We start from the raw sequence: 10,685 nt of genomic DNA, 5'->3' as shown, positions 1-10,685 counted from the left end.
TTGGGCCGAATAAGGCCTGCCACGCCCGCCCCTTCGCTTTTATCAGGAGCCGATTAACTTAGTAATCGGCTCCTGCTTTTATATAAAGAGTGCCCCCGGGGCATTAGTATTTGCTTGCATTCCCGGATATTTTAGCAATGATGTTATCGTATGCGGCAATATCCTAACTTTTTGGAATTTACGTTGAATTGTGTTGTGGGAGATGGAGACTGAATACATTTTTAATTAAGTAAGCGCAAAATTCAGTTCCGCTAGCAAACAAAGGACGCCTGACCTTTAGCCTTTGAGGTAAACCGTGCAGTCCTTTCCTTCCCTTAGAATGCGTTACGTGACCGGCAATAGTTTGCTAATCGGGTTGACGTCAGTTGTTGACTCCTGGTTCAATTAATTCCGCTCTTTTTTTTACAAGAAACAGGGGAACAGCACGTACAAGTAATTTCGCCTTTGAGGAAGCTCAGAAGGTTCTCTGCAGGAAATCTCGTAAGTTGAACAAACTGAAAAACGGTGATCGGTGATCGCGTTGATACTTTGAAAGGTAAGGGTTAATCGTTCCAATTTGAAGAGAGGCTGAACGCAAAACTGGGCACTGCACAATAATATTGCGAGGCGAAAAATACAAGTGGCTCTGTCAAACTAGCAAACGGAGCTGAATCCACTTAAGTTCAGAATGCTTTAAACCTATGGTTGTGGAATACCTCCAGCTACTTTTCATTAATTTAAGTTTTTTTTTTTTTCGCTGTGGCTATATGGCCGGTAACCGGTCAAGGTTTTCAAAACATTAAATGGCCGGCAGTCCTATATTCTCAGTAAATTTCACAAAATGGAAAGATTTTAGCTAATCTAAATTATCATATGTCGATTAAGACAAGTCAACCGATCCTGAAATGCCTTATAGATCTCAAGTCTAGTGTTTGGTTTACGGCTAGGTTCAGCAGACGAAACCGTGTTTTGTGACACTTAGAACTTTTTTCAGCTCGACTGCCGGTCAAGGTTTTCAAAACACGAAATGGCCGGCAGTCCTATATCCTCAGTAAATTTCACAAATTGAAAAAATTCAGCCGTTCTGAACTATCAAGTCGTGATCCTGATCAAACCAGCCGGTTTTGTGGGATATCTATATCATGTTTTTGTTGGTCTCACGGTCTGTGGATGTTCGTTACTATTTTCTGTCCAAAGCATGGCGTGACAGGCGACGTTTGACGTCATAATGTCTATGAAATTTACTGAGAATATAGGACTACCGGTTATTTAGTAGAGTTTTGAAAACCTTGACCGGCAGTTGAGCTAAAAACAGTTCTAAGTGTCACAAAACACGGTTTCGTCTGCTGAGCCCAGCGTAAACCAAACACTAGACTTGAGATCTATAAAGCATTTCAGGATCGCTTGACTTGTCTTAATCGACATATGATAGTTTAGATTAGCTAGAATCTTTCGATTTTGTGAAATTTACCGAGAATATGGGACTGCCGGTCATTTAGTGTTTTTAATAGGTTTTACAGATGGCGAACCAGCAGATATTCAGTTTATGTTTCTTTTGTCTTCCAGTTATACCTCAGGACGATGAGTCGCTTGCAAGGTTAGTTCCTCTACTCATTTTAAACTTTGTTCTCTTTTCCTTTTTGATCGCCTTGTTGTTTTTTTTTCGTCGACACGCTGCTTCACATATCCCCCATCTTTCTCCCAAGAAAAGAGAGACTGACTTGTAGGCGAGAATAGTGTTTTAATGACAAAAATGACAAAACGCGTTAACGTAGCCATGCAAACACATAAATTGTTGCAGCCTCCCACACTTAATACAATAGTCCCCATTTTTCCTCAGGGATAGTAGAGCGAGCGAAACGCGAGCGCGCGTAAAAATCATCCCACGCGAGAAAGGCGAGACGCAGCGGTGAGAATGGGCGCGATCCATTCAACCAAAATTCAGACCGGTCCGACCGGGAAAAGAGGACCACCTCAAAAGGTGGACCTGTTTTTTCGAAACTTTTTCGGTTAGACCGAACCGATCCATTGAGTTTTGGACCGAAATTTCCGGAAATTTTGGTTGAATGGATCGCGCCCAATGATTCTCCCCACCGCCTCTCGCCTTTCTCGCGTGAGGTGATTATCACGCGCGCTCGCGTTTCGCTCGCTCTACTTTCCCTGAGGAAAAATGGGCACTACTCGTAGTCTAATACAATATCAGATCAGTAGGGCACTTGACACTAATTTCACATGTGACGAACTTAATGAAAGCTATTCAGTGGCGCATTAACGTTCGCGTAGACTGTTCACAGTCCCCTATTTTTTCGTGAGATCGTCGAGGCCCTCTTGATTAGGGAGCTTAAACAATGACGACGCAGACGGCAACGAGAACGGCAAAAAAGTAATAGGTTTGATTAGCAAAACAGCAACTTTGCACGTGCATCACGCTTTTTTTGTACATTTCTTTGCCGTCATTGCCCGACTACAACGTGAAAGTGCCTGAATTCACGTTTTGTCGAGGACGGGAACACAAGACAACAACTTTCTTTTCTTTTCCTGAACTTTGATACGGTCCTTTAGAATTCAACTCCAAAAACATTTGCCAACATTTGATGAAGTAAACGAGATGTAATAAGCGCGACAAAGTTTGAAGCGGTGCAAATTCACTTTTTAAGTGACGTTTTTGTAGCCGTCGCCGTCGATGTTGCTTAAGCTCCCTATTTTCAAATGTACCGAGGGGACCGGGCGTCGGGGATTATAGCCCCGCCCCCTAAGTAGTTTTGACGCTCATGCAATGGCAGCCCGTAACGCAAAGTGCTCGATCTCGACGATCTCAGGGAAAAATAGAGGACTGTGAACAGTCTAACGTTCGCGTGCCTTTCACTTTCTTGCCCGCGTCGCAGAAACCTTCTGTATATACAAATGGTTTTGACGAGTGCGTCGGCCGGCTACAACGCAGGCTATCACTTTCGCGTCTTCCCCAGTATCTGAGAGCCCAGGCCTGCTGAGAGCGTGGGACAGGCTAATGAACGTGAGGTTAATTAGTCTAAAGTGAGTTTCGACGTTTGACGTTTGCCTGGGGTCTTGCCTAAGCTGACAATCGAGATCGTGATCAGTCATGCCAGGGGTGTCATGCACAGGGCACCCAACGACTGTTTTCTGTGAAATATCTGTAATTGCCTACAATTTTCTAAAGCTTGAGGAAGGCTAAAAATTTCTAGATGACCGTTCCATTCATGTACAATTTTCGAAGCTTATCTAATAAATTCCCTACCGTTTTCTAAAGTTTAATTTTTGCCATTTCACTCCACAGGTTAAGCTTTTTTTCGTAGACAAAGGAAACCTAAAATTTTCGGAATCGAAAACGCGAGGTAGAGAGGAACCAGAAAAATTCTCACTTTCGTAAAACTGTAAATTGCAGCTAAAATTTTCGGGAAATTAATACTGAAGCCCTTGTATTTCAAAAAGACTCAAGTTGCCCTAGGATGACCGAACTGATATAAATTTTTTAGCGCCACTTAGAATACATTTCTAGAGATCTAAAAGTACTCTGGATAGCCTAGAAAGTGTTTTCAATGCAATAAGAAGGAAACCGTCGTTTGGTGCTCCTGTCATGCAGCAGAGTATAAACTGATAAGACAGCAGTAACAGTAATTTCCTTCAGTGAAATCAATTGTTTCAACACGGGTGCTTTTTCTTCTTCAGAGGGTAAACGTCTGCGCCAACTAAAGGCAATAAGAAAAGAGAGATTTGACTTCAGTTATCTTCCCGATGAACCAGTGGAGAAAGGCTGGTCTTTTAGCCAAAGCTTGTTTAACGATGAAGTAAGCGTGAAGATCCGAAATGCCGCCAAAGAGACGAAGTTTATTCAAGGGATGGCCACGGGAACTCTTGACCCTGATGACTATGGAGGCTACATGGTGCAAGATGCTGCTTACTGCTTTAATGCAGTGGAAGCGTTCGACCACGCTGCTAAAGAGATTCAGCTGCTCGGGAAGCCAGAATTTTCATTACTTTACCGTGTCCAGTCTGAGAGCTACAAGCAATACAATCAAGAGTTTGTGAAGACCTGGCGACTCAAGAATACTGACAGCGTAGTCATGGGTCCTGCAGCTGATATGTACGTGGGTTACGAGGCTGCACTGAGCCGCCAGCGTCCCAAGTTCCTAGCCATAGCTATGTTGCCATGCACAATGCTTTGGCCATGGATTGCTAGTGAGATGATCTGTTCTGTAAGCAACACCAATCCATACTATGGCTGGTTTGAGGATAACAAGCCCGATCCAGGCCACAAAAGCCGCCTGGAGAAGTTTGTTGATTTCTTTTTCAGTGAGGGGGAGAGGGAGGAGGCTCTAGTTGTTTTCCACGAGGGGATGATTAACGAGCTCAATTTTTTCCGAGATGCATGTGATGAAACTCTGTATTACTACTCTTTTTTCAATGTGTAATTCTCAATTACTGTAGCTCAGTCATCTGTGCTTTTTGTGAAACCAAACACGGCTGAAATAAAGTTCTTTACACACATGTATTCTTTTAATCGTAATTGATCCGGGAAAAGAAAACAGGTGTTAGCGTCTTATGTATGGAATATAGATCCATGCATTTACCCGCGTGGATTGCATTGCACACCCTGTTTTTTGTTAAAACGCTTTATTTTACCTGGCTACACCAAACTCTTGGTCTGCGGTTGGTTGCTGGAGAGACTCTGACAAAGCCATCTTTGATTGGTTGCCTCCTGGTTGCCGTTGAATCACTGTTTCAAAGAAGTGTTTGAACCTTAAATTGCCGTCGTTTTGCGATTGTTAAACTCTCTTGTCCAGTGTAATTTCGTAACAACGATAAAAGGTTATCTTCGTAGGACTTCTGCGGTGTATTTCGCAAGATACAAGGTCTGTCCATCTTGAGCACACTCGAGAGTAACTTGAGAGCAGGCTCTATCCATGGCACATATTAACGCATATTTTCCTACCATAAGACCATAAAACAACAAAAAAGACAGCAAAATCGACCATTCTCCCCGCCGACAGCGGATCATTCACGAAAAAAAACCACGCGTGGAATAAACGCTTTCAACTTCCGTTGATTTCAACAGCCAATCAGATCCTGAGGCATTGTTCCAACAGCCAATCAGTGTTGCGGCCAAAATCTGGCCGCAGTAAGCACAAACATGAGAGAGTTTGTATCAGGCCCAACTTTAGCGGTAGCCGTTAGAGAGAATGTATGAGAACCGCTAAAATTGGGCCTGATCTCAGGTTAACTCGAGAGCAGTTTTCTTGCATGAGTGAACTCTGGCCCATTTCCCAAAGAACGGCTCCAAAGCCAGCCTACGTGAAACAGCCTTCACTAATTTGTAAGACCGCTGATCATTCAATTCTCTTCCCCAAGGCTTTTCCTTTAGAATCAGATTGGCGTCATGCTTTAAACCTTTCACTCCTTACAGTGGCCAAAGAAAAAAAGACCCCAAAATATAAATAAAAAATTTCTTGTTGAAGGGGAACAGCACACCATTTCCACAGAGTTAATAGATAAAGTGATAAAAGTCATCTCGCCATAACGTGGTCTAGGGGTGAAACAGTTAATACTGCGAGCACGCGAGAGAAAACCCTCCTACTCATGAAAATAATGTGTCTGAATGCTCGCTTGATCTTGTAAGTTTATTTTTCCTCCAGTGCAGGAAAATAACCAAAAATATAACAATAAATTCCGTCTAGGACGCTAAAGCCACAACAGTTTGCAATCATCGAAACTTTGCAAGTTTGCAAGTAATAATGGACATGAAACACAATAAATAGCCTCCTTGGAGAATGGGTTTGCCCTGGATTCATGGATTAAATGTAACGTTACAAGAGACGATTTGCAACGACAATTTTAGGGCGTTTTCAGGGTTACAACAACGTTAAACGATACAATCGTCGATGTGAATCGCCCCGTAAAACATCGCCTTAAAAAATACCAAGTAAGTTTCATATTTATATACAACTGAAATTATTCACAAACGTTGTATAAACAATAAAATGAGTTCCAAACAATAACATTCGGCCGCCGCCGTGGTGTTTTTGTCAACATAAAAACCTCAAAAGCACCAGTGTCTAATACACTGCTCTTCAAGTGCTTCCTAAGTCACCAACTCTGACGTTAAAAAAGGAAATCCACCCTAGCGTTACTATCAAAGTCTCGGTAGGGGTTAGGAGAAAGATGATGTAAGGTTTGAGCTCTCTCCCCTTTTTGCTTCCTTCTTCGTCCTTTCCCCCAGAAATGTATAATAATTTGCCGAAATCTGCCGTTTCGAGGATGGCCGGTTTAATACTAGAGACGTTAAAGTCGTCTAGACGTGTTTAACGTCTGAGACGTTAAAAGGCGACTGGCATAAAAACGGGATGCATTCAAGTAGACGATAACATTGTGAAAAACACAGTTTTATTATATAAACACCAACGAGATACCAGGTGAGCTTACGCGCGAAAACTTGATATCTTCCGATGTGAAAATAACATGTTATCTTCACATGTGAAAATATCACCGTTGCTGTGGCTACATGATAAATCGCGCCTTTCACACCAAAAAACTATTAAAGTTGTTTGGTATTTTATTGGTGTTTATATAATAAATAGAACAGTACATGGCCGCTTGGAGATACGAAATTTCTCTTCGCTGCGCTCACTCGTGAAATATTTTTTCAACACGAGACGGCTTAAACGTCCCTAGCACAAAAACGGCCACTCTCTCAGCCAGTTCAAGATGAATATCAAGATATTTCTCCTCAGCATTGCTTGACCTTCTGTAAGCTTTGCGATTCGCTAAAGGAATCCGTTGTTTCCAGGTGCGTGCAACTCGTACTGCACCAAAGCAAAAATGAAACATGGATTATCCAGTACTTGAAGTAACGAAGCTGCCTTTTAACTTTTGCTTCGTCACCTGGGTTTGAGCACGTAAAGTTAAACTATTTTTGGTGTCCACGCCTTCTTTGTCAAGAAACAATGCAATGTTGCGGTTTCGGCAAAAGAACGTTTGCATAGTCCTGCGCGTGTGTACGAAGGACTGCGATTTGGATCCGACAACTGAATGTATCTACGTAAGTTCCTACAGCAGCTGTTTTACCTGTTTACTTTTTATCGATAAACACAAACATTGAGTCATTCACACCATTTGGAACGTTCTTCGTGCGGCCAGTACAGTAACATTGCATGGGATGCATATATGCCACCTAAGTCAGTGAAGTTTACTGTTGAGTGTCATTTGGACAAGTTAATAAATGTTCCGTTAAAATATCTTAAATTTGAATAGCAAGTGTTAAAATTACATACGGGTTTAAAGTGTTAGAACGGCCATTCACGTTATTAAAAATTTGCAACCATTAAACTCCCTCTGCAGAATCGTCCATAAAATGCAAATAAAAATCTTTTGATCTTATTTGTCTGAGATTAAATACTGGATACTTTTTACTAACGCGAAACATGTTGAAATTAGTCTTGTTTGGAAAATAACTGTACGACTGGACTTCCTTTAAAATTCTGAGATAAAATTTTACTGTTACAGGCATATTTAGCTATATTTTTACCTGTTAAGAGTTTGAGTGAATAAACGTTGATTGAAAATAACAAAAACAAAAAGCAAGGAAGAGTCCAAATAAAGACAATTATTAAGCAAGTTTGTTGTTAGCTCTTTATTTCCTTCACCTTTTATTATCATGTAAACGTTAGTGTTGTTTCTTTTTTAGATAAATGTTCTTTGTCGCAAGAAAGGAAAGTTTGCGGTTCGAGTTGTTCAGATAAAGCTAAAACACTAAATATTAAAAACGTTACCCAAAGTTAAACAAAGATCATTAAGAAATGATTCCAAGGTCATTTCATCGATCTCTGATAAGAAAGAGCCTATCTCCAGAAAAACGACTTAAGCCGAGAGGGAAAAAAAAGAAAAAATAGAAGTATATGGCCGGCCAAAATCGTAGAAAACTCAAGAAGGACTATGCGATAAGAAAGTGATAATTTTCCCATCATATATAAATCAACTGCAAATTAAAAAGGATTTACGCAATTGACGCCGGCTCATGACGACTTGTCAGTTTCGCTTTGTTTGCCTACAATGGAGGACAAAATTCTTAGGACAATTAACACGATCTGCCTTAATTTTTCCCCCTTTTCCTAACCTCGTCAAAGACGATTTTGGGTTCGTTCAGCGAGAACAAGTGCCTGGTGGGACAACATACGGGCAGGCCTGGCCATTCAGTGTGCTCGATATATCTTCAACAACAATCAAAAATGCCACGAAAGCAAATGCAAATCGCAGTAGCGTGTGGATGGGTTAAGCCAAACCAGATACACTGCACCGAATTCTTGTTGACGCAAATATCAAGTATACGGTTTCAGCGTATCTGGATTCGTGTGGATACAGACGTGACCTTGGCTACTTTGGACGACTTCGTGAAATCGGTGCGTAGAGGTTACTCAAGCCGAGCGAAAGTTAAATAGTTATTAAAACAAAACAAACGTTCTACGCTGACCAGTAGGTACATCCTGACATAATCAGGTGCTCAAAACCACGTTTTACCGGGTTGGATTCACTTGCACTGTATACGCATATAGTTATCGCATTTGTACCTTGGAATATTTTGTTGTTTAAAGCTTAAAAACAATAAATAGTTCCACCATGCAAATGTGACGGCGATCGATGCGCATATCCAATGGCCGTTTTCACACCAGAGACGGATTATGCGTCTGAGACGGATAATCCATCCTCAAAACCGTCAAAATTGATGGAAAAACAGATGGATGAAGTCAGGCGGATTGTCCTTCCAAAATAAAAACCGTTCCACCTTCAAATTAATACCTATTATCTGTCTGACGCGAATTATCCAACGCGTAACCCGTCTCAGACGGATAATCCGTCTCTGGTGTGATTTACGGCCAATGAGTCTACCCTCGATGAACAAGAACTCCACTTTTATAAAAGGAACCTTGCAATTGAACATAAAATAGGTTTTGATAACAATAATGATATGATAATACTTATCTAAGGAAAATAACAAGACAGGGAGGACATTCCATGTCAAAACAAATAAATACTGCGACTTTGTAATTCCTGCTTTACTGGTCACTAAATGGAAGCAATTTGATTAATTGATGTATGACCTTGTCAAATTCGATCACCGGTAGCAAACAGGCCCAATCTTGACGCCGAACTGTTCCTTTCCTACTGCTCGATGAAAAAACGACAGATCTTCCAGAGGAAGAACATCCACCCTCTCGCTATCAAATGTGATCTCCGCTCTGCGCCACTTTCCATCGTCCCGCTGTTTAAATTTTCAAATATCAAGATATCAACAAACCAACGTACAAATCAAATCATGGATGAAAAGTAAGCTAAAACAGAAACTTGAACAAACTTTTGCAAATTCTCAGCTCGTAAGCTAGACTACGAGCAGTCTCTCTTTTTTCTGTAGTCCGTCGAGCAAAACGCGAGACACGCAAATGGCCACGCGCGTGACTGATGGCGCGAGAGGCTTTTTTCTTCTCGGGCTGCAGCCCTCGTTTCGCGCGTCTCACGGCTTCGCCGCTCCCGCGCGCGTGCATTGCTCTCACTAAATCTGATATGAAGAAAAAGAGAGACTGCTCGCAGTCTACTCGTAAGCGGGAGAGGTCGTCTGGTGGGAAAGACCAGGGGTGCTTACTCCTTAAATTCTATTGCATAGACATAAAACCACAAAATTTGACGTGGTGGGAGAACAACCCGCTAAAAATTATATCCAAATCAGCTGAGCAGACAAATTGATTCGCCTCAAATCACAGCCCATATTTTCTGAAGCCTCCCAAACGGAAAGGCGCTAACCTCATTTGATTTTCTAACCGGAATTTCCAGTCTTTCCATGTCTTTTTTCTGCTTTTAGCCTGGTTCTTTCCCCAGAGTTAGTCGCCCCTCTTTTGGAGCTTGTGGTATGGGGAACTATTCTCGTCGGCCGAGAAGTGGACGATCACAAAGTAAGATCACGAGTGCATGATCGCTTGAACTATCTTCCCTTCTATCACAGTAGTGTAATTATCGGTTGTGGGGGTTTGACTGATACCGCTAGCATAAGCTAGACAGCGAGTTGTCTTTCATTTCTGTCAAAAATGGTCGGTCGGACCATTGATGTGGCAAGCGTGAACATCTGTGATCACCCCATCGTCATCGATGTGAAACATCCGCCCCACCATGTGAAAAAGTTTACGCCTTTTGGCACAAGCTGAGAGCTCGAAACAAGCTACTAATAGTACAAAAAAAAACTAAAAGAAACAAACAACCGTATCAATAATGTCAATGAGAGCAAAGGATTAATCAACGCCCCCGGGTGCAATGGTTAGTAGCTATGTAGTCACCTGGCAATAGTCACGCATGACTTTTGGCTTCGGGTTGCTGTTCGGTGTGAAATCGAATCCTTTTCGTCCATGAAAAATCCACGAGTAACGATAACTTCTACTGACACGGTGAAACCATACTACAACTCTCTTACATTTGACTCTTACAGATTGCCTGACTCTGGTACTGAGAAGTCGCAGGAAATTGAACTGAATTCTACTGGCCGTGTAATTGATCTATAAATGAACCAAGGCAGGTTCTAGTCAGTACAAAAGAACATTGAGTTCCACCTAGGAAATCACATTACTCTCTCACTACTGCAAGGACTACCTAGCTTATCAAAAATACTGCTGGACGACTGACGAAATCAAGTTAAATTACTATACCTCTAA

General features: G+C 41.7%; 2 protein-coding genes across 2 annotated transcripts in view; one reads left to right on the top strand and one right to left on the bottom strand.

The window, feature by feature from the left end:
- The first annotated feature begins 409 nt into the window (after window positions 1-409).
- On the top strand, window positions 410-4,485 carry LOC140938915 (uncharacterized). Its single transcript, XM_073388439.1, has 3 exons — window positions 410-535; window positions 1,546-1,576; window positions 3,667-4,485. Exons 2-3 carry the CDS (start codon window positions 1,561-1,563, stop codon window positions 4,407-4,409), a joined length of 759 nt encoding a protein of 252 aa, XP_073244540.1. The 5' UTR covers window positions 410-535; window positions 1,546-1,560; the 3' UTR covers window positions 4,410-4,485.
- Window positions 4,486-8,416: 3,931 nt separating this feature from the next.
- The window catches only part of LOC140937681 (collagen alpha-1(II) chain-like), a 6,803-nt gene continuing 4,534 nt past the window's right edge, over window positions 8,417-10,685 (bottom strand). Inside the window, exons 9-10 of the mRNA XM_073387241.1 lie at window positions 10,314-10,529; window positions 8,417-9,250 (exon numbers count right to left, since the gene is read on the bottom strand). Of these exons, the coding sequence (XP_073243342.1) occupies window positions 9,104-9,250; window positions 10,314-10,529 (363 nt within the window). The 3' untranslated portion in view covers window positions 8,417-9,103. The remainder of the gene's footprint in view (window positions 9,251-10,313; window positions 10,530-10,685) is intronic.

Source organism: Porites lutea, chromosome 5 (genome assembly GCF_958299795.1).
Source record: "Porites lutea chromosome 5, jaPorLute2.1, whole genome shotgun sequence".
In the NCBI taxonomy this organism is placed as follows: Eukaryota; Metazoa; Cnidaria; class Anthozoa; order Scleractinia; family Poritidae; genus Porites; species Porites lutea.
Note: the sequence above shows the minus strand (reverse complement) of the source record. Positions and strands in the feature narration are given on the sequence as shown.